Source organism: Gallus gallus, chromosome 1, assembly GCF_016699485.2.
Source record: "Gallus gallus isolate bGalGal1 chromosome 1, bGalGal1.mat.broiler.GRCg7b, whole genome shotgun sequence".
NCBI classification, from domain to species: Eukaryota; Metazoa; Chordata; class Aves; order Galliformes; family Phasianidae; genus Gallus; species Gallus gallus.
In genome coordinates, this window is record NC_052532.1 from 186,081 (window position 1) to 207,635 (window position 21,555).

Sequence of the window (21,555 nt, forward strand, 5' to 3'; positions counted from 1 at the left end):
GAACACAACCTATAACTCCCACTGCTCTCTCCAGGAGAATCCACGCTCTCATTTGACAAAATCCGCGCTGTTACCAATCACCGAAGGGAGAGCTGTTGCTCTTTCCTCTCGTATGACTTACAGCTCCCCTTCGTAGGAACTCCCCAAGCAGTCTTCCTACCCCAGCCGGCAACCGAACCCGTGAGCTCACGTAGCTCGGTTGGGGAGCAGGCACGCTCCTCCATACCCTGCGTAGGACGTCTCCTCACGCCTTACGGGTTCCCCCTTTCCCATACACAGACCTGGTCCGCCTACGGACGGTCCTTGTCTGTCCCCGCAGTGATCGGGTGAGGAAGGGAGTCCTTCCCAGAAATCTCGGGGCGCGCCAAAGGTGTCCCCTCTCTCAGCCGCTCCTGCAGCCGAACAGAGTGGGTCCCACCTGGGGTGCCAAACTGACGTGCGGCAATCAGACCCCATAGCCGGTAAGGATATAGAGCAGGTATGTGTTTATTGGTGACGCGCGTACAGCCCGGTGCAAGGGGGATCGCTCCACCTAACTTGCACACCGTCAGCAGAAATGGGGCTATAGATACAGGTCCAACTAATACATCATCAGTAGTTGACAGGAATTCGGATACATATTCACTACATTCCCGAGAGCCCATCAGCATGCAGTTCCTGCCCCCCTTGCGCGTGCGAAGCAGGTCGTGATGATGAAGGCTCGTAGTCTTCCTCGCGAAGGCTCGTAGTCTTCCTCGCTGCAAACTTCTGACCCCGAAGGGGGGGGCATCCCCCAAACTGGTTTCAGCTTGCACTTCAGACATCCCATCACCTCCCTGCCAACCTTTGAGCTGTTCTCCGGTCCTTATCTTTATGGCCTTCACTCTCCTTGTTATTTCGCACCTAACGCCTGTGAAAGTGCCTGGAACCCCTTGTTTTCTAATACTCTCTACATAAACTATCTCTATTTGCCCCTTATGTCTACCTTGTGAAGCTGCTTTCTCTTTCCTTGCTATGAAGCCCTTCTTTCTATACTGCACGGACCTGATTTTGCCCTTCACTCAGTTCAGCGAGGCTCATTTTGGCCCCCAGCGCAGTCAGTCCTTGAGAGCCCCCACCCACCACAGGAATAGCAAAGACAAACAGCAAATAGAAAGAGGAATAGCAATGCTGCACCGCCCCCGCCCCGCCCCTCTGCCCATCGCGTCTTTATATCGAGCACGCTGTTGGCGGCGTTCCCGGACGGCTTCCCGACTGCGACTCAGTGCCTTCGGTACCGCTGTGCCCACTGCAGTATGCGGCTGTTTTTCAGCTTTCCGCCACGATCCCTCCGTGAGGTCCTCGCTAAGAAGAGCGATCCGCCGGGACCGCTGTGCCCTCAGCCCGACCCTTCTCTGCTCCTCTCCCCGCACACGATGGGCGCAGCCCCGCACCTCCACGATGCTAAGGAAGAAAAAGAGCGGCTGAGCCCTTCCCCGCCCCGAGAGGCGACGGTCCAGCCGGGAGAGGAAGAAGTCCGAGCGCAACGGGGTAATGCCGGGAGGCAGCGGGAAAGGGCCGAGCGGGGAAAAGAGCCCGAGCCCACGGGAGGGGCCCCGGGCAGTCCGTGCTGAGGGCGGCGGTGCCGTCCCGCTGTGCCGCGAGCTGAGGCGGAGGGAAGAGAGCGGCGGGAGTGAGCGGGGAGCTGTGCTGAGAGTGCGGGAGAGAAGGAGTGTCCTCCTGCGGGAGAAGGGACGGGCAGCGCGGGGACAGCGCGGGGACGGGGCTGGGATGGCAGCGAGAGCGTTGGAAAGGCAGCAGCCCGGAGCGAGCTGCGGGCGGGCGCTGCTCGGACGGACAGTAAACAACTCTTTCTAGCTGCGTGCAGAGCGGGGGAGGGCGCTGGTGGGTGGAGTTCCGTTCCGCTACAGCCTGTAGTCAGGCTCGCAGCGCGGTGCTTCTGCTCTGCCCCGGCTCGTAGCGGCAGCAGTGCGGGCAGCAGAGCAGGAGGTGCCCGTCCGTCTCAGTGGCGCTGCTGGGGCCGCAGCTCAGTGCTGCGCTCAGCGTTGGCCCCTCACTGCCAGAGAGACACTGTGGCCCTGCAGCGTGTCCAGAGAGGGGAGCGGAGCTGTGGGGGTGCGGAGTCTGCAGCACAGCGCCGTGGGGCTGCAGTACAAAGTGATCGGGTTTGGTGGGGAAATAGCGGCGCTACGTGGACGGTCGCGCCGGACGATGTTGGAGGTCTTTTCCAGCCGTGCTGACTGTGTGACTCATGAACTGCTCTCTGTCTGGCCAGGCTCCGGATGCAGTGAGCTGAGACAGAACAGGCGCCGCGTGCTCTGCGTGGCTTTGTGTGCAGTGCCGTGCATCCTTGTTTCGGCGCTGGTGGCCGTGATAGGTGAGTGCCCCCCGCATCCCCACGGAGACGCACAGCCCCCATCCCACCTCCTGGGCTGCCCACGTGGTGCCCCAAAGCACCTTCTGCTCCAACTCCCGGCCTCTGCAACCGCTCCGAGGGCATCGCCCCGTGGCCGTGCATCCCAACCCCACCTCAGCTGCAGGGGAACGTCCTTTGCCTCCCACTTGCCCAACTCTCTCCCTGTCAGTGCTCCAGCGTCCGTCGTGCTCACCTCGCCCACCCTTCTCCCACGTGTGCCCCAACGCCTGGGTCGGTTTCCAAGGGAAATGCTATTATTTCTCGGACACGGAGAGCGATTGGAACAGCAGCAGGGAGCACTGCCACCGCCTCGGAGCTTCCCTGGCCACCATAGAGACGGAGGAGGAGATGGTGAGAGCGGGGCGTGAGCCCCAGTGCCAACACGGGGGTGGGAAACCTACAATTGTGAGGCCGCACGAACTCCTCCCGGTGCCCCCAATTGGCCCCATGCCAAAGTCACGAGGAGATGCCTTTGGCGAAAGCATCGGGCTGTGCTGGGACAGTGTCAAGTGCTCATCTCCCCCCCTCCCGGCACCCTCCCGTTGCCGTCTTTATCTGCGCACCTCCAGGGGAGGGTTTCGTCCACACCATTACCAACACAGCATTGCACCAATATGAGTGCAGCGCCTTGCAGCGAGGTGGGACCTGAGATGTGGGGAGGGGATGGGATGTGTTCCAACGGCTCCAATCACACCTGGTTTTGTTCATAGGGATTCATGCTGCAGTACCAGGGCCCGGAAGACCACTGGATTGGGCTGCACAGGGCAGAAGGGGCCGAGCACTGGACATGGGCCGATGGCAGCACCTTCAGCAACTGGTCAGTGTGTGCGTCCGTCTGTCGGGGTGCGATCTCTTATGGGGTCTGTTTGGGATGGGGTTTCCCATTCTCCTCCCTCCTGTGCTCAGGTTTGAGCTGCGAGGCGGAGGCCGATGTGCGTACCTGAATGGGGACAGGATCAGCTCAGCCCTCTGCCACAGTGAGAAGTTCTGGGTGTGCAGCAGAGCCGACAGCTACGTCCGCTGGAGGAAAGAGACAAATCTGCAGTGACGGATCCCATCCCAGGCAGCTCGTGCCAACGCTGCTGGGCACTGCCATGCCATCCGTGTGTGCTGGAATCTGCCTCTTTCCAGCACTGCTACACTTGTGTTTACATGGACTCCAGCACTCCTGCAGTTGCTCCTGTATGGAGTCAGCCAGCTGTGCTGCTCGCTGTCTCTCAGGAAACTCATCTGTTGCACTGTGCCTTAAGGGGGGGTCCTTGGAGGGTCCTTACAGATCACAGCCCCACGGGACGGTTGGGTGTGCAGCTGACGATTCTGCACGGTTCTCTCCACTTACACTATTACCGTCATCGTTATTGTTATTACGATTATTGTTATTGCAAGTCTGCATTTATTACCCTTCCTATCATTATGTTCGGCATTATTTCCTTTACCGTTTCTACTCCCGTTTATTAACAGTCCCTGCCACAATTCCCCTCCTCTACTGCCCAACTCCCCCTTTCATCGCTACTTTTCGTTCTTGTCCCATTATTAGCAATATGAACGTCATTACCGTTATCAGTGCCTCGATTCCCATTATCACCGTTTGCATTTCCTATTTTCGATTATTACCTCGATATTAATAGCTGTAACATTTCTCTCATTTCCACCCCAATTTTACCACTACGTTTAATACTGTTTTTCCTCACACTAATACTACTCATGCCTTCCTGATGGACTTTATTAAGTGCCCTTCCCACAATACCACCGTTTTATTATTACTTTATGTAGTTCTGATCATTATCTGATTATTAATAATATTTCTCTTATGAGTATCCGCCCGGTTCACCCCATTTTATCACTGCATGTCGCCGTTATTCTTTACACTCTTACTAATACACTTATTTTTATTGTTTAGTGCCCCCCCCCCATTATCCCATTATCATTTCTCCATTTTTGATGATTATCCCATTATTAATGCTATTTGATGCCATTATCGTCCTAGTCCCTACAGCGTGGCATTACAAACACAGTCATCACAGCTCATCTTTATTATTTTTCTCATTAAGAGCCCAAATCCCCCATTGTTTCCCCCTTTTTTAGGGGTCTCCGCTTGGGGTCTCCCTGTGAGGTTTCCATTTTTGGGGTCTCCATGTGGGGGGTCCCCTTTTTGGTCGTCTGCATTTGGTGTCCTCCTTTTGGGAGTCCCCTTTTTGGTGTCCCAGTTTTTGGATCCCCATTTGGGGGCCTCCAACTGGGGTTCCCATTTTAAAGGTTCTATCTTGGGGTTCACCTTTTGGTGCCTCCATTTGCGGTCCCCCTGTGGGAAGTCTGCTATTTGGAGGTCTGAATCTGGGGGACCCCTTTTGGAGTTCCTATTTTGGGTGGCCCCTTTTGGGGTCTCCTGTTGGGGTCCTCTTTTTTACGGGTTCCATTTGAGGTCCCCATTTCGGGGGCTCCCATTATTGACGGGACAATTATCTAGTTGTGATGGTTATCCCAATATCAATGCTGTTTGATACCATTATCGCCCCAGTTCCCGCTACGCGGCGTTACAAACACCATCGTTACTGATCATCGTGGCCACGATCATACACCATCATCATCCTTTTCTCATGAAGAACCCCAAAGCCCCCATTATTCCCCCCATGTCTGGGAGTCTGCGCTCTGGGGGTCCCTTTTGGCATCTGCATTTGAGGTCCCAATGTGGGGTCCTTTTTTGGGGGTCTCATTTAGGGGTTCAGTTTCGGGCTCTCCATTTGAGGTCCCCACCTGGAGATCCCTTTCGGAGGACTCTGTTGTGGTGGGGCCCATTTTAGGGTCTCCATTTGGCGTCCCCCATCGTGAGGGGTCACACAATCACAGAGCTGTAGGGGTCGGGAGGGGCCTCCGCAGCTCACGGAGTGCAGCCCCCGCCCCAGCAGCTCCTCCAGCAGCTGCACAGGAGGGCATCCGAGGGGAGCGCGGTGCCTGCAGAGGAGGAGACCCCCCAGCCCCGGGCAGCCCATCCCAGCGCTCCGCCGCCCACACCGTGCAGACGTTCCTTCGCACGTTGGTGCGGAGCTTCCTGTGCTCCACTGTGCGCCCATTGCCCTGTGTGCTGTCCCCACGGAGCGCTGAGAAGAGCTTGGCCACGTCCCTTTGTCTCCCACGCCTCATAGAACAGAATCATAGGATCCTACAATCACAAGGCTGGAAAGGACCTTTGCACTCTTTCTAACGCAGGCCGGGATGCCCTTGGCCCTCGTGGGCCGTCACCGCCCGCAGCGGAACACAGACCGCTGAACACCATCCTCTGCCTGCAGCCTTCGACACAGCTCCTACAGATTTAGCCGCTGCTGTCCAACTAATACGTTCAATTCTGTCCCCAGGGACATATTTTTGGACCCAGGCAGTCTTCTGTTGTCTGCTGTTCTGCCGGTTTCAGTCTCACTCACACGGGTTTCGCTACTGAAGCAGAATCCTTCAGTTCCAAAGACGTAAACTCACTGAAGTTCTCCCTTCGCATACGTATAATGAAGCTGAGCACCACCTGATGCCATGACTCAAATGGAATGCAGCGGCTGCAGATGGTCCCAATGGCAGTGAGCAGTGGCTGCCATTGCTGTCGCTCCGTGCTCTCCGCGCTCTGGCAGAACAGGTGGCCCCGCGCTCCCGGTCCCCAGAAGCCCCGCACTGCACAGAGGGATGGCATTGCTCGCCCGGCCATCAACCGCTCAGCACTCCTCCCCATGCAGAAGTGACACCGATGTCACACAGCTCCGTGTGCATGTGTGCTCCTTGCACACCCGGCCAGAGAAGCCACACTTTGAGACAACAGCAGCAGCAGTGCTGGAGAGTGGGACGGCAGCACTGGCAGTGGTTGTACTGCGGGGTACTGCAAAGGGGGCAGAGGGCGGCCTGGGGGGAACTGTGAATGGGTCAGCCCATGAAAGGGAAGGGAACGTTCAATGGGCCTTCATCTTATCTTTAGCACTGCTACTGTTGAGGTAATGGAACGGAGGAGAGAGCAGAAAGGGAAGGAAAAGGTAGAAAAGGGGAAAGGGGAGGGATAAAGGGAAGGCAGGAGCAGGAAGGGAAGGCAGGAGCAGGAAGGGAAGGCAGGAGCAGGAAGGGAAGGCAGGAGCAGGAAGGGAAGGCAGGAGCAGGAAGGGAAGGCGAGAGCAGGAAGGGAAGGCGAGAGCAGGAAGGGAAGGCAGGAGCAGGACGGGAAGGCAGGAGCAGAAAGGGAAGGCAGGAGCAGAAAGGGAAGGCAGGAGCCGAAAGGGAAGGCAGGAGCCGAAAGGGAAGGCAGGAGCCGAAAGGGAAGGCAGGCGAGAGCAGAAAGGGAAGGCAAGAGCAGAAAGGGAAGGCAGGCGAGAGCAGGAAAAGAAAGAAGGTGAGAGCGGCAGAAAGGGAATCAGACAGATGCCCCACGCAAACCTGTGGGTGGCCAGGCTGCTGGCTGCAGAGTGCCGGAGCCCGGCTCTTGCAATGGAGGGCAGCAGAGACAGCACCTGTGTCAGATGTCAACAGGGGAACGGTCTGATTGGGGCGGCTGAGGTGGAGGATGAAGCAGAGAGGTTGAGAATGATCAGAGAGAGTGAGAGAGAGACTGACGGGTTGGACGCTGCAAACAGCAAACAGGTTGGGAACAGGAAGCGGGTTGAGGGCGCAGGGTAAATGGGAGGATCCCCTCCCCTGTTGTCGCCAGGCAGTAGGGGGGACCTCAGAGGCTGGGGGGAATGGAGACGGCTCCCTGCTCCAGGAAGGACGAGAATCCGCTCCCAACCTGCCCCACCTCCCCACTTACCCGTGCAGAACCGGTGTGGGGTCCTGCAGGAGGAACTGGCTGCTCAACTGGAGGAGAGGCAGCCTGCTCCAGAGGTCTTACCTCAGAGGATAGGCCCTCCAGCAATATGAGCACCTCTGCCATGATGAAGAGAAGGGTTCCGGTTGTTGGCGACTCAGTCCTGAAGGGAACAGAGGCCCAGTGTGCAGAGCTGACCCTCTTCTCAGGGCAGTCTGCAGTTTGCCCGGAGCCCGGATCAGGGACATCACCACGACACCCCCCACCCTGGTGCGCCCCACAGACTGCGGCCCGCTGCCGATCTTCCAGACAGGCGGGGGTGTTGGAAACATCCAAATACTTTATCAGGACGGTGTCTCTGATCAAAGCACACTGTATTCCCAATTGCAGTGCCGGCCGTCCCGCAAGCAGCAGCGCCTGCAGAGACAGCGTTACCTCTTTGTGCCCCATTACCCCACGCTGATCTCTTCCTCTCCCGCTTCCTCATTGGCTGAATACGTCGGGTTCAGAACGCTCAGCTAAACAAACAGATACGGGCTAAACAGAAATTGCCGTCGGCTGTACATGTATTTGGCTAATTCTTTAACTTCTCCTCCTTACATTTCTTTATCAGTCCAGTACAGACCAGGGGTGGTCCGGGAACGTCTGGGTGGGATCAAAGTGCACAAATCCGTGGGCCTCGATGGGATGCATCCACGTGTGCTGAGGGAGTGGGCAGAGGTGAGTGCCAGACCGCTCTCTGTCATCTCTGATAGCTCTTGGAGAACAGCAGAGTGCCTGAAGACTGGAGGAGAGCCAGTGTCACTGCAGCCTTCAAAAAGGGCAAGAAGGAGGATCCTGGAAACCCCAGGCCACGCAGCCTCACCTCTGCCAACGCACGGGACCCACGGCTGTAGCGGAACGGATCTCCATCCCCCACCGCCCTCCGCCGCTCTGCACGCAGCAGGAAAGAGTTCCGTGCTCTCCGCCCGTGCAGCGCCCGCCCGCAGCTCGCTCCGGGCTGCTGCCTTTCCAACGCTCTCGCTGCCATCCCAGCCCCGTCCCCGCGCTGTCCCCGCGCTGCCCGTCCCTTCTCCCGCAGGAGGACACTCCTTCTCTCCCGCACTCTCAGCACAGCTCCCCGCTCACTCCCGCCGCTCTCTTCCCTCCGCCTCAGCTCGCGGCACAGCGGGACGGCACCGCCGCCCTCAGCACGGACTGCCCGGGGCCCCTCCCGTGGGCTCGGGCTCTTTTCCCCGCTCGGCCCTTTCCCGCTGCCTCCCGGCATTACCCCGTTGCGCTCGGACTTCATCTCCCGGCTGGACCGTCGCCTCTCGGGGCGGGGAAGGGCTCAGCCGCTCTCTTTCTTCCGTAGCAGCGCGGAGGTGCGGGACTGCGCCCGTCGTGTGCGGGGAGAGGGGCAGAGAAGGGTCGGGCTGAGGGCACAGCGGTGCCGGCGGAGCGCTCTTCTTAGCGAGGACCTCACGGAGGGATCGTGGCGGACCTGAAGAGCAGTTCCGAAAGCGCTCTGTCTCAGACAGGAGGCGTTGCGGTGCAGCTGCGTGTGCCGTCGCTGTGCGCGAAGCCGGGAGCGCCGTCAGCCTCAGAGCCCGTGTCGGTAAGAGCCCGCCGTGCGGGAGCGCCGCGGGCAGGGAGTGCTCGGCAGGGAGTCCTGGCTCCGGGGGGTTTGTCTCCTCATAGCGTCCCTGAACTGACCAAGAAACTCAGTCGGGCTTTCCCTTGCTTCCCTGACTTTGTCTGTCTGGGCTGGTGCAACCCTGCCCTGTGTTGCACGAGGAACAGCAGCGTTGCAGGTTACCATTTCCCCCACCCCTTTTCTCCTTTTCTAACGCTAAAACCATCGCATCCTGGGGCGGCCCCACCCCACAGTCCCGCTGCCATTCGGGCTGATTGCGGACGATGAAGAACCTTATCAGCGTAGGCGGCTTCCTCCCCTTGCCCTCCTTCCGCGAGAACAACGCTCACTGCAGAAGGGTACTGTGATTCCAAGTGCCATTCACTGGCCATTTCTCACCGCTTTCCAGCTTCTGTAACAACCACCACTGATTACAGTGCTCGATTCAAGTTTTTTCTCGCTCAGGCTCCCCGGCAATTTCTCGCCAATGAGCCAAGACGCATCCAAGTGGGGCTCTCCTGGGAACCTCCTTTCTCGGTGCTCCCCCCATATGAAATCCTACTGACTCCTTATCGTTCCCAAAGGTCCACGCCTTATAGCCAGCATAGCAGTTAAACCTGATACGCGTTCCTCTTTAAAGCCCGGCTCACGACCCCAACGGAAATGCCGGTCTCCTGTGTTGCACCGTAATTCCCGGGCAGCATTACGGGCTAAGCTTCGAACAACAAATACGGGGTCGCACTTATTTTCAGGGTGTAACGAGCGTCCAGTTGCCCTCAGACCACGCATTAACACCACTGACGCCTTGGATCCAGTATTTAACGTTCACACCGTAGAGCAGCCGCTTCTCGAGTCTCCGTTGCCGGGTAATGGAATCTGCCTGCTTGCCCGGGGCACGGGAACACCGAATTCCCAGGACGAGAGCCAGAACCAACGTCCCCAGCAACAACAGCGCTTCCATTACAAATGGAATCCCACAAACAATATTTTTAAACACCCAACAGTTGCAAAGACGACAGCAACGACAAACGCAGTTCCTATCAGGAAGAGAAAGAGAAAATCGGGTCGGGCATTTGTGCGTCCCCCCCCCCCCCCGCCTCCCTCCGCCCCCACTCGACCAGTCGCTTTAAACACTTCGGTGACGGTTTCCAGCCGTCTCCCTCGCAGGAGAACGAAACCACGGGTCCGACCCACTTTCGTAGCTACGATCTTTCCAAAGTATTACACGGCTCGCATGTATCACTCTCGGGGTACCTCGCATGCGGCACCCGTGGGCTTCTCGGCATTCTCGAGATACCCCCCTAAGTGGGACCCCCGTCCCGAGGGCTGTACTCCCACCCACGCCGATCGCCGTCACCCAACCGTTACCTGCGGATCCACCCTCAGGGGGAGCACCCTCGCTCCTTCAACCCCGCGCAGGACGTCTCCTCACGTCTTACGGGTCCCTGCGACTCGCGGAATCGAACCCCATAACCACAACAGAGTTACAAAGCAGGTATGTTTTAATCAACGCTGCGCAGAGCCGGATACAAGGGGGAGAGCTCCGCCTCACTTGCATGCCATCAGGACGAAAACTCGGGATAGGTATAGGCAGGGCTAATACAGAACCAACGATTTTCCTGGAATTCCTATACATATTCGTTCCATTTCCGAGAACTCCTCAGCATACGGTCCCTCGCCCTCGCGCATGCGAGGCAGGAAAGGCATCCTTCACATCCAGAAGGCAAACTCCACCAACTCATTCCCTAACTTAGTTACTAAAGTGGATGGATTTGCCACCACGGAGCGTATACATTCAGCAAGTCTATGACTTGCCCTCAATTCCTGTACTAAACTATAGCACTTGCTATCCAATTTTTCATCGGCAAGACTGGAGTCTTGTATTTGGATTCACATTCAATTAGTCATCCAAAATCCAAAAGTTATCCGTTTTTCTTTTCTCCTTCTCCGGTTGCATATCCTCAGAGGGCACCGCTTTACCCTGACTGGGCTAGCTCCAGCTCTTGCTTTGAACTTAGGGCTGCATTTTGGCTCTACCAGGCATCCCTGATACCCACACTGCTAAGCATACCTTAGTGAAGATTTCTGCAACTTCTGGGGGTACAACGTTGTTTTTCCCACTTGGTGTTAAAGCCAGACCTACAATTTCCAATCAGTTCATCTCGTTTGACCCTTAGCTCCAGTGTTATTGAATTGAATCTCTGCATCCATTTGTTCTAATGAGCCTTGCCAGAGGAGCGGTTTTGGAGAACCCGGCATGTACAGGAATTGATGTATTCCGACTTATTTTCTCAGCCTATATTCACTTGATCCCCAAAGGGAAGCTCTTTCTTGTTGGGCAGTAGCTCCTACTACTGATGCAAAATCATCTCCGGGTGGTGAGAGGCACCCGTGCCCACCGGAAATGAATCCTCTTTCTCCTGCTCTCCTGGCTGCAATTTCACCGGTGGATTTCCCAGGAATAACTTCCCAGGTTCCCATCATTCCGCTTTTGCAATCAGAGACGGTTGGATTTCTCCACCGCTGTCTCATATCCCTGCAGTTCGCACACCGCTTTCAGTCCAGCAGGGGTGGAACCCTCCATGGACTCTTCCAGCCCCCCCCATTACCGCTTTCTAAGGGGACCTCTGGGTCCTACGGCTCTACTCCAGCACCGCAACAGGAACAGCTGTTGCTATTCCCAATTTCCTTACTATCACTGTTCCTCAATCAGATTTTTCTTCATATTGCTCACCTCTCTTTGGATCTACATCCCTGTTACACCTTGCTCATCTTTGCCTTCCTCAGCCTGCGTCCTCAAACTTTTCCCTTTCCAAACTCATCATTCCATAAAGGACTACCATTACATTTCAGTTTCACCTCCTCCTCTCCGGAGGCTTCCAGTGCTAACACTGGAATTTCGGGTTTCCGACATCTCTGCACATGAAGGCTATTCTCACCTCCAGTGCCCCATCCTCTCCACCTCCCCCCATTCACAAGTAACGCTGTTTACAGCAGCACTCTGTGACTCCGGCGCTCTCTCTCACTCCGAGAGTTCTGCTCGCAGGGGAATGGTGCGGGGGGGCTGCTCTCATGCCAGCGCAGATAAACTCACTTTCTCTTTAACCCTTTTTCCTTTGTCCACTGTTCATACCCTCAGTTACACTTCCACATACCCGCAATCATGCTTCTGTATACCATTAACAAGTACACCATCAAAACCGTTTGTCCCGTTCCCTTCAGAACCCACACATCAAACAGTACAGTTCTTCAGTGTCCACAAACACCCAGTACTGAGTCTCGTGATGAGAGCACTCAGTTATAAACACTTTTCATGTTATTTCATTTACCTTCCATCCTTAAGAAGAACAGTAACTATAAGAAGGCATTATAGTTTAGGGTCCCATTCCGATGCCACTTCTCATCATCTCTTAACTTATATATTAACCGCCATTGATTGCAATACTTGACGAGAGTTTCCTTACCCAGGGTGCCTCCAGGTTCCCCTGCAGTATCCCACCAATGGGCCAATGCGCATCCCAAAGGGGTTTGTTTGGGGATTTCCTTCCCCTGGGAGCCTCCCGGGATGTTTACCAAATTCTTCTTGATTCCTAATTTCCTCCAAGTTTCCACAGACAGCCCTTATCACCGTATAGTGATCTTGTTCAGTTGCAAACACTTGGAAACAGATCTCACAAAGCCTTCCTTTACCTTCCTTTAGCCCCGCCTTCCTTTACACTCTTCCCCACAATCAGAACACAGTACTACATAAACGGACTGACACTCACTCCCTGAACGGAACGCGTCTCACTCCCAGCACACTCACTCTGACATGTAGAACAAAAACCATGGTTTATACATCATGCACAGTGCTGACGATGTCCTTCAGCTGGAATCTTAGTAACACTAGTACATTAGTCGATCAGCTGCAAGCTTTAAGATTTTTCCGACAGTCAGCTGGACGTGCAATGAGGAGATCCACGGTGCCGAACACTCAGCAGATGGTGATAACAAGAACACAACCTATAACTCCCACTGCTCTCTCCAGGAGAATCCACGCTCTCATTTGACAAAATCCGTGCTGTTACCAATCACCGAAGGGAGAGCTGTTGCTCTTTCCTCTCGTATGACTTACAGGTCCCCTTCGTAGGAACTCCCCAAGGGGTCTTCCTACCCCAGCCGGCAACCGAACCCGTGAGCTCACGTAGCTCGGGGGGGGAGCAGGCACGCTCCTCCATGCCCTGCGTAGGACGTCTCCTCACGCCTTACGGGTTCCCCCTTTCCCATACACAGACCTGGTCCGCCTACGGGCGGTCCTTGTCTGTCCCCGCAGTGATCGGGTGAGGAAGGGAGTCCTTCCCAGAAATCTCGGGGCGCGCCAAAGGTGTCCCCTCTCTCAGCCGCTCCTGCAGCCGAACAGAGTGGGTCCCACCTGGGGTGCCAAATTGACGTACGGCAATCAGACCCTATAGGCGGTAAGGATATAGAGCAGGCATGTGTTTATTGGTGACGCGCGTACAGCCCGGTGCAAGGGGGATCGCTCCACCTAACTTGCGCACCGTCAGCAGAAATGGGGCTATAGATACAGGTCCAACTAATACATCATCAGTAGTTGACAGGAATTCGGATGCATATTCACTACATTCCCGAGAGCCCATTAGCATGCAGTCCCTCCCCCCCTTGCGCGTGCGAAGCAGGTCGTGATGATGAAGACTCGTAGTCTTCCTCGCAAAGGCTCATAGTCTTCCTCGCTGCAAACTTCTGACCCCGAAGGGGGGCATTCCCCAAACTGGTTTCAGCTCGCACTTCAGACATCCCATCACCTCCCTGCCAACCTTTGAGCTGTTCTCCGGTCCTTATCTTTATGGCCTTCATTCTCCTTTTTATTTTGCACCTAACGCCTGTGAAAGTGCCTGGAACCCCTTGTTTTCTAACACTCTCTACATAAACTATCTCTATTTGCCCCTTGTCTACCTTGTGAAGCTGCTTTCTCTTTTCTTGCTATGAAGCCCTTCTTTCTATACTGCACGGACCTGATTTTACCCTTCACTCAGTTCAGCGAGGCTCATTTTGGCCCCCACCGCAGTCAGTCCTTGAGAGCCCCCACCCACCACAGGAATAGCAAAGACAAACAGCAAATAGAAAGAGGAATAGCAATGCTGCACCGCCCCCGCCCCGCCCCTCTGCCGACCGCGTCTTTATTACGAGCACTCTGTTGGCGGCGTTCCCGGACGGCTTCCCGACTGCGACTGAGTGCGTTCGGTACCGCTGTGCCCACTGCAGTATGCGGCTGTTTTTCAGCTTTCCGCCACGATCCCTCCGTGAGGTCTTCGCTAAGAAGAGCGCTCCGCCGGCACCGCTGTGCCCTCAGCCCGACCCTTCTCTGCTCCTCTCCCCGCACACGATGGGCGCAGCCCCGCACCTCCACGATGCTAAGGAAGAAAAAGAGCGGCTGAGCCCTTCCCCGCCCCGAGAGGCGACGGCCCAGCCGGGATGTAACCTCTTTAGGAGCACGGCTGGATATGAAAGGGGGTGGGGGTTGCAGTGGGTGCTTTGCGGAGGTACGTGCTGCACGGGATAGGCCTCTCCCTAAGCACAGTGAAAGGGTGCTGTTGTGCTCAGACAGACCGTCCTTCGCTAACGAAGTAAACGAGATAAGAAGGCGAAGGAACGAGGAGACAATAGGAGCCAAGTAAGGAACTGTGGGTTAAGATCCAGTACGGACGAATCAGGGTAGGACACGATGGTACGAGTGCCTAAGTAAAGGTATATAAGCTGTGCTTCATAGTGAATGAACGCCGTTTTACTGCTCACGTTTGCAGTCGTTTGGCCCTGAGCAGGTAATTGGTCAGCGTGCGCGAGGGCTGACACAGGAGGTCCACATCGCAGTTGCAGAAGGCAACGGGGGTGTAATTGGGGTCATTAGAAATTGGGGTCATTAGAACACAGCCTGTACGTAACGGGCCGGTGCTTGCAGGAGGGGGATGCGCTGGTGAGATCCCAGCCTGGTGTCTTGGTGAAGGAGGAGGAGGAGGAGTCAGCCTCGTGTACGAAGAACACGAGGGTTGGTACGAGGTTGGTGGCTGTGGAAACACCTGAGTATGGCCACGAGGGTATTAGGGCTACTGCCGCTCCAAAGGAGGCCCAGCTCAGGTGCCTGTCTCGCTCCAGTTTGTAGGAGGGAGAGGAGGTTCTTTGAGATACGTATGCCCGGCGTGAGATTAAGAAACAACGGTTCAAATGTTGGTCCGACCGGTTTATTACAAACGTTAATAAGGGAGATGGAGAAAGGGGAGGACGGACACTGTTCCGGATCGGGGCGATGGGGAAGGGAAGGCGAGCGAGGGGGGTCTTGGGCAACCAGAGGGGGCAGTACCGGGTGGGTGCAGGAAGAAGCCGCAGAGTAAGTCAGGGAGGAAGCAGCAGGTCTCAGGTAGCAGGGCCAGGGAAGTCCGTCAGCATACGGTCCGGAGAGAAGGATCTGAAGGCAGAAAGCCTCGAGTCCGTCGTGGTGAGGGATCGGATGGCAGAAACCCTTCACTGGTCTGTCGTGGTGAGGGATCTGATGGCAGAAAACCCCTCTCAGTCCGTCGTGGTGAGGGATCTGACGGCCAAAACCCTTCACCGGTCCGTCGTGGTGAAAGATCGGATGGCAGAAAACCCCTCTCAGTCCGTCGCGGTGAGGGATCTGATGGCAGAAAACCCTCTCAGTCCGTCGTGGTGAGGGATCTGACGGCAGAAAACCCCTCTCAGTCCGTCGTGGTGAGGGATCTGACGGCAGAAAACCCCTCTCAGTCCGTCGTGGTGAGGGATCTGATGGCAGAAAACCCCTCCCAATCTGTCGGGGTTGTTGGCCCCTCTTTTATCCTCCATTTTCTGCTGCCTACTGACACCCCTGGGTGCTTGAGCAAGAGTCCTGTGCGTACCTCCTGAGATGGCCATCTTCCTCGAGGTAAGCCCACACACAAAGACCGTTTCCCGGCCGTTATCAGCAGCTCATCTCTCTCTCGCTGCCCCTGGCCGTGTCCATCTGTGCTCCTTGGAGGATTTCACAACCCTCAGCCAGGACCCGTCCATCAGTGTCCTCCAGAAGGAAGAAGATTTCTCTACCTTTGCCCAGGACTTGCCTGGACTTGCTCCTCGGCAAACTTTGAGTCAAATGATATAAAAGAATAGTCTCTTACAACCCGCAGTCATCCTAAGCACCTTGCCCGCTCTTCCACAGACCAAAGACAAACAGGAACAGTACTGCGGCACCTCCCCCGCCTCACCCCGCTCCTCCTCCCGACTGCGTCCATATTGCGAGAACTGTGGGCGTTCCCGGACGGCTTCCCGACTGCGACTGAGCGCTTTCGGACCCGCTGTGCCCACTGCAGTATGCCGCTGTTTTTCAGCTTTCCGCCACGACCCCTCCGTGAGGTCCTCGCTAAGAAGAGCGCTCCGCCGGCACCGCTGTGCCCTCAGCGCGACCCTTCTCTGCCCCTCTCCCCGCACACGATGGGCGCAGCCCCGCACCTCCACGGTGCTATGGAAGAAAAAGAGCGGCTGAGCCCTTCCCCGCCCCGAGAGGCGACGGTCCAGCCGGGAGAGGAAGAAGTCCGAGCGCAACGGGGTAATGCCGGGAGGCAGCGGGAAAGGGCCGAGCGGGGAAAAGAGCCCGAGCCCACGGGAGGGGCCCCGGGCAGTCCGTGCTGAGGGCGGCGGTGCCGTCCCGCTGTGCCGCGAGCTGAGGCGGAGGGAAGAGAGCGGCGGGAGTGAGCGGGGAGCTGTGCTGAGAGTGCGGGAGAGAAGGAGTGTCCTCCTGCGGGAGAAGGGACGGGCAGCGCGGGGACAGCGCGGGGACGGGGCTGGGATGGCAGCGAGAGCGTTGGAAAGGCAGCAGCCCGGAGCGAGCTGCGGGCGGGCGCTGCACGTGCAGAGCGGAGAGGGCGTTGGTGGATGGAGTTCCGCTACAGCCTGTAGTCAGGCTCGCAGCGCGGTGCTTCTGCTCTGTCCCGGCTCGTAGCGGCAGCAGTGCGGGCAGCAGAGCAGGAGGTGCTCCTGCTGCATCGTCCACATCTGGACGATGTTGGAGGTCTTTTCCAGCCGTGCTGACTGTGTGACTCATGAACTGCTCTCTGTCTGGCCAGGCTCCGGATGCAGTGAGCTGAAGCAGAACAGGCGCCGCGTGCTCTGCGTGGCTTTGTGTGCAGTGCCGTGCATCCTTGTTTCGGCGCTGGTGGCCGTGGTAGGTGAGTGTCCCCCGCATCCCCACGGAGATGCACAGCCCCCATCCCACCTCCTGGGCTGCCCACGTGGTGCCCCAAAGCACCTTCTGCTCCAACTCCCGGCCTCTGCAACCGCTCCGAGGGCATCGCCCCGTGGCCGTGCATCCCAACCCCACCTCAGCTGCAGGGGAACGTCCTTTGCCTCCCACTTGCCCAACTCTCTCCCTGTCAGTGCTCCAGCGTCCGTCGTGCTCACCTCGCCCACCCTTCTCCCACGTGTGCCCCAACGCCTGGGTCGGTTTCCAAGGGAAATGCTATTATTTCTCGGACATGGAGAGCGATTGGAACAGCAGCAGGGAGCACTGCCACCGCCTCGGAGCTTCCCTGGCCACCATAGAGACGGAGGAGGAGATGGTGAGAGCGGGGCGTGAGCCCCAGTGCCAACACGGGGGTGGGAAACCCACACTTGTGGGGCCGCACGAACTCCTCCCGGTGCCCCATATTGGCCCCATGCCAAAGCCGTGAGGAGATGCCTTTGGCGAAAGCACCGGGCTGTGCTGGGACAGTGTCAAGTGCTCATCTCCCCCCCTCCCTGCACCCACCGGGCACTTTCCTTATCTGCGCACCTCCAGGGGAGGGCTTTGTCCACACCATTACCAACACAGCATTGCACCAATATGAGTGCAGCGCCTTGCAGCGAGGTGGGACCTGAGATGTGGGGAGGGGATGGGATGGGATGTGTTCCAACAGCTCCAATCACACCTGGTTTTGTTCAAAGGAATTCATGCTGCGGTACCGGGGCCCAGCAAACTGTTGGATTGGGCTGCACAGGGCAGAAGGGGCCGAGCACTGGACATGGGCCGATGGCAGCACCTTCAGCAACTGGTCAGTGTGTGCGTCCGTCTGTCGGGGTGGGCTCTCTTATGGGGTCTGTTTGGCATGGGCTGGGATTGGGTTTCTCATTCTCCACCCTCCTGTACTCAGGTTTGAGCTGCGAGGCGGAGGCCGATGTGCGTACCTGAATGGGGACAGGATCAGCTCAGCCCTCTGCCACAATGAGAAGTTCTGGGTGTGCAGCAGAGCTGACAGCTACGTCCGCTGGAGGAAAGGGACAAATCCGCAGTGACGAATCCCATCCCAGGCAGCTCGTGCCAACGCTGCTGGGCACTGCCATGCCATCCGTGTGTGGTGGAGTCTGCCTTTTTCCAGCACTGCTACATTTGTGTTTACATGGACTCAGCCAGCTGTGCTGCTCGCTGTCTCTCAGGAAACTCATCTGTTGCACTGTGCCTTAAGGGGGGGTCCTCTGGGGGTCCTTACAGATCATAGCCCCACGGGACGGTTGGGTGGGCAGCTGACGATTCTGCACGGTTCTCTCCACTTACACTATTACCGTCTTCGTTATTGTTATTACGATTATTGTTATTGCAAGTCTGCATTTATTACCCTTCCTATCATTATGTTCGGCATTATTTCCTTTACCGTTTCTACTCCCGTTTATTAACAGTCCCTGCCACAATTCCCCTCCTCTACTGCCCAACTCCCCATTTCATCACTACTTTTCGTTCTTGTCCCATTATTAGCAATATGAACGTCATTACCGTTATCAGTGCCTCGATTCCCATTATCACCATTTGCGTTTCCTATTTTCGATTATTACCTCGTTATTAGTAGCTGTAACATTTCTCTCATTTCCACCCCAATTTTACCACTACGTTTAATACTGTTTTTCCTCACACTAATACTACTCATGCCTTCCTGATGGACTTTATTAAGTGCCCTTCCCACACTACCACCGTTTTATTATTACTTTACGTAGTTCTGATCATTATCTGATTATTAATAATATTTCTCTTATGAGTATCCGCCCGGTTCACCCCATTTTATCACTGCATGTTGCCGTTATTCTTTACACTCTTACTAATACACTTCTTATTTTTATTGTTTAGTGCCCCCCCCCCCATTATCCCATTATCATTTCTCCATTTTTGATGATTATCCCATTATTAATGCTATTTGATGCCATTATCGTCCTTGTCCCTACAGCGTGGCATTACAAACACAGTCATCACAGCTCATCTTTATTATTTTTCTCATTAAGAGCCCAAATCCCCCATTGTTTCTCCCTTTTTTAGGGGTCTCCACTCGGGGTCTCCATGTGAGGTTTCCATTTTTGGGGTCTCCATGGGGGGGTCTCCTTTTTGGTAGTCTCCATTTGGTGTCCTCCTTTTGGGAGTCCCCTTTTTGGCGTCCCAATTTTTGGGTCCCCATTTGGGGGCCTCCAGCTGGGGTTCCCATTTTAAAGGTTCTATCTTGGGGTTCACCTTTTGGTGCCTCCATTTGTGGTCCCCCTATGGGAAGTTGTTGTAATAGGCGTGATCAGGGTCTCGGGATGTAACGTGTCAGGCTCCTCCCCATGTGTTAGGTATGTGCCACGTGTACCATCCAGTGGGCGTACACGAAGGGTTAAAAGATATATAAGTGCTTGTTAGAACTTAATAAACGCCATTTTACCGCTCATCATATTGGTGTCACCTCGGTATTTGGCCAAGCCGCAGGCTCCCCTAAGCAACGAACATCACGGTTGCCTGCGAAAGGCAACAGAAGTCTGCTATTTGGAGGTCTGAATCTGGGGGACCCCTTTTGGGGTTCCTATTTTGGGTGTCCCCTTTTGGGGTCTCCAGTTGGGGTCCTCTTTTTTACGGGTTCCATTTGAGGTCCCCATTTCGGGGGCTCCCATTATTGACGGGACAATTATCTAGTTGTGATGGTTATCCCAATATCAGTGCTGTTTGATACCATTATCGCCCCAGTTCCCGCTACGCGGCGTTACAAACACCATCGTTACTGATCATCGTGGCCACGATCATACACCATCATCATCCTTTTCTCATGAAGAGCCCCAATGCCCCCATTATTCCCCCCATGTCTGGGAGTCTGCGCTCTGGGGGTCCCTTTTGGCATCTGCATTTGAGGTCCCAATGTGGGGTCCTTTTTCGGGGGTCTCATTTAGGGGTTCAGTTTCGGGCTCTCCATTTGAGGTCCCCACCTGGAGATCCCTTTCGGAGGACTCTATTGTGGGGGGGCCCATTTTAGGGTCTCCATTCGGCGTCCCCCATCGTGAGGGGTCACACAATCACAGAGCTGTAGGGGTCGGGAGGGACCTCCGCAGCTCACGGAGTGCAGCCCCCGCCCCAGCAGCTCCTCCAGCAGCTGCACAGGAGGGCATCCGAGGGGAGCGCGGTGCCTGCAGAGGAGGAGACCCCCCAGCCCCGGGCAGCCCATCCCAGCGCTCCGCCACCCACACCGTGCAGACGTTCCTTCGCACGTTGGTGCGGAGCTTCCTGTGCTCCACTGTGCGCCCATGGCCCTGTGTGCTGTCCCCGCGGAGCGCTGAGAAGAGCTTGGCCGCGTCCCTTTGTCTCCCACGCCTCATAGAACAGAATCATAGGATCCGACAATCACAAGGCTGGAAAGGACCTGCAAGGTCATCCGCTCCGACCGTCCTCCCGTCCCCATTGCTACAAGCAGTAAGCCGCAGCTCGTAGCTCCTCAGCCAGACGCCTCTTCAACACTGCCAGGGACGGCGACTCCACCACCTCCCTGGGCAGCCATTCCAGCGCCTGACCGCTCTCTGAGAGAAAACGTTTTTCCTTACGTCCCACCTAAACCTGCTCTGCTGCAACTCGTGGCCATTTCCTCGGGTCCCGTTTGCTGCCCGGGAGAAGAGGCCGAACCCCTCCTCACCACAATGTCCCTTCAGGAAGTTGGAGAGTGCAATGAGGTCTCCCCTGAGCCTCCTCTTCTCCAGACTGGACAATCCCACTCCCTCAGCCGCTCCTCCTAAGGCCCGCGCTCCAGACCCCTCACCAGCTGTGTTGCCCTCCCCTGGACACGCTCCCGGGCCTCCATGTCTTTCTTGCCCAAAAAGTGAGGGGCCCAAAACTGGACACGGTACTCGAGGTGCGGCCTCATCAGTGCTGAGTACAGGGGGACGATCGCCTGCCTGCTACTCCTGGCCACACTCTTTCTAACGCAGGCCAGGATGCCCTTGGCCCTCGTGGCCACCCGGGCACACTGTCGGCTCGTGTTCAGCCGAGCATCAACCAGCACCCCCAGGTCCCTTTCCTTTCACAGTCATCCAGCCACTCGGCCCCAAGCCAATAGCGCCGCGTGGGGCTCTTGTCAGCTTCCCCTGGGGTTGGGGAAGTTCCCCTGGAGCTGCCAGGACCTGGAGCAGCGCAGCCAGCAGTGTGAGCACAGCACAGAGCAGCGCTGCGTCCCGCGGGGCTCAGCTGCCATTTTGTGCTCCGGTTTCCCATTGGGTCTGTCTGGGATGGGCTGGGATGGGGTTTCCCATTCTCCTCCCTCCTGTGCTCAGGTTCCCGCTGTGAGGCGGAGGCCGATGTGCGTACCTGAATGGGGACGGGATCAGCTCAGCCCTCTGCCACCTACCAAAATATTGGGTCTGCAGCAGAAGCAACTACAACTTCCTCTGTTAGAATGGGACATATCCACAGTGACAGATCCCATCGCAGGCAGCTCGTGCCAACGCTGCTGGGCACTGCCATGCCATCCGTGTGTGCTG

General features: G+C 56.5%; 4 protein-coding genes across 7 annotated transcripts in view; 3 read left to right on the forward strand and 1 right to left on the reverse strand.

The window, feature by feature from the left end:
• Positions 1 to 21,555, reverse strand: part of CLC2DL4 (C-type lectin domain family 2 member D-like 4) — a 164,916-nt gene that overhangs the window by 55,144 nt on the left and 88,217 nt on the right. The gene's annotated exons all lie outside the window — the stretch shown is intronic.
• LOC112532872 (C-type lectin domain family 2 member D-like) overlaps positions 1 to 21,555 on the forward strand; it is a 100,655-nt gene that overhangs the window by 35,695 nt on the left and 43,405 nt on the right. The window lies entirely within an intron of this gene.
• On the forward strand, positions 1,214 to 3,803 carry LOC121109244 (C-type lectin domain family 2 member B-like). Of its 2 annotated transcripts, XM_040702696.2 has the most exons (5): positions 1,214 to 1,509; positions 2,255 to 2,356; positions 2,565 to 2,746; positions 3,106 to 3,212; positions 3,302 to 3,803. In XM_040702696.2, the coding sequence occupies exons 1-5, from the start codon at positions 1,275 to 1,277 to the stop codon at positions 3,441 to 3,443; spliced, it is 768 nt and encodes a 255-aa protein (XP_040558630.1). In that variant the 5' UTR covers positions 1,214 to 1,274; the 3' UTR covers positions 3,444 to 3,803. The 2 variants fall into 2 exon arrangements, with proteins under 2 accessions (XP_040558630.1, XP_040558633.1); XM_040702699.2 differs by having other exon boundaries at positions 1,214 to 2,356.
• LOC121109239 (C-type lectin domain family 2 member D-like) lies at positions 16,073 to 19,490 on the forward strand. Of its 2 annotated transcripts, XM_040702845.2 has the most exons (5): positions 16,073 to 16,372; positions 16,890 to 16,991; positions 17,200 to 17,381; positions 17,746 to 17,852; positions 17,952 to 19,490. In XM_040702845.2, the coding sequence occupies exons 1-5, from the start codon at positions 16,138 to 16,140 to the stop codon at positions 18,091 to 18,093; spliced, it is 768 nt and encodes a 255-aa protein (XP_040558779.1). In that variant the 5' UTR covers positions 16,073 to 16,137; the 3' UTR covers positions 18,094 to 19,490. The 2 variants fall into 2 exon arrangements, with proteins under 2 accessions (XP_040558779.1, XP_040558781.1); XM_040702847.2 differs by lacking the exon at positions 16,073 to 16,372 and having other exon boundaries at positions 16,826 to 16,991.

Excerpts from the sequence above, each read along its gene's own strand:
- LOC121109244 (XM_040702696.2), top strand. The coding sequence starts at position 1,275 with ATGCGGCTGTTTTTCAGCTTTCCGCCACGATCCCTCCGTGAGGTCCTC. Across the intron at positions 2,357-2,564 it reads GGCGCTGGTGGCCGTGATAG|TGCTCCAGCGTCCGTCGTGC; the intron begins GTGAGTGCCCCC and ends TCTCCCTGTCAG. Across the intron at positions 2,747-3,105 it reads TAGAGACGGAGGAGGAGATG|GGATTCATGCTGCAGTACCA; the intron begins GTGAGAGCGGGG and ends TTTTGTTCATAG.
- LOC121109239 (XM_040702845.2), top strand. The coding sequence starts at position 16,138 with ATGCCGCTGTTTTTCAGCTTTCCGCCACGACCCCTCCGTGAGGTCCTC. Across the intron at positions 17,382-17,745 it reads TAGAGACGGAGGAGGAGATG|GAATTCATGCTGCGGTACCG; the intron begins GTGAGAGCGGGG and ends TTTTGTTCAAAG. Across the intron at positions 17,853-17,951 it reads GGCAGCACCTTCAGCAACTG|GTTTGAGCTGCGAGGCGGAG; the intron begins GTCAGTGTGTGC and ends TCCTGTACTCAG.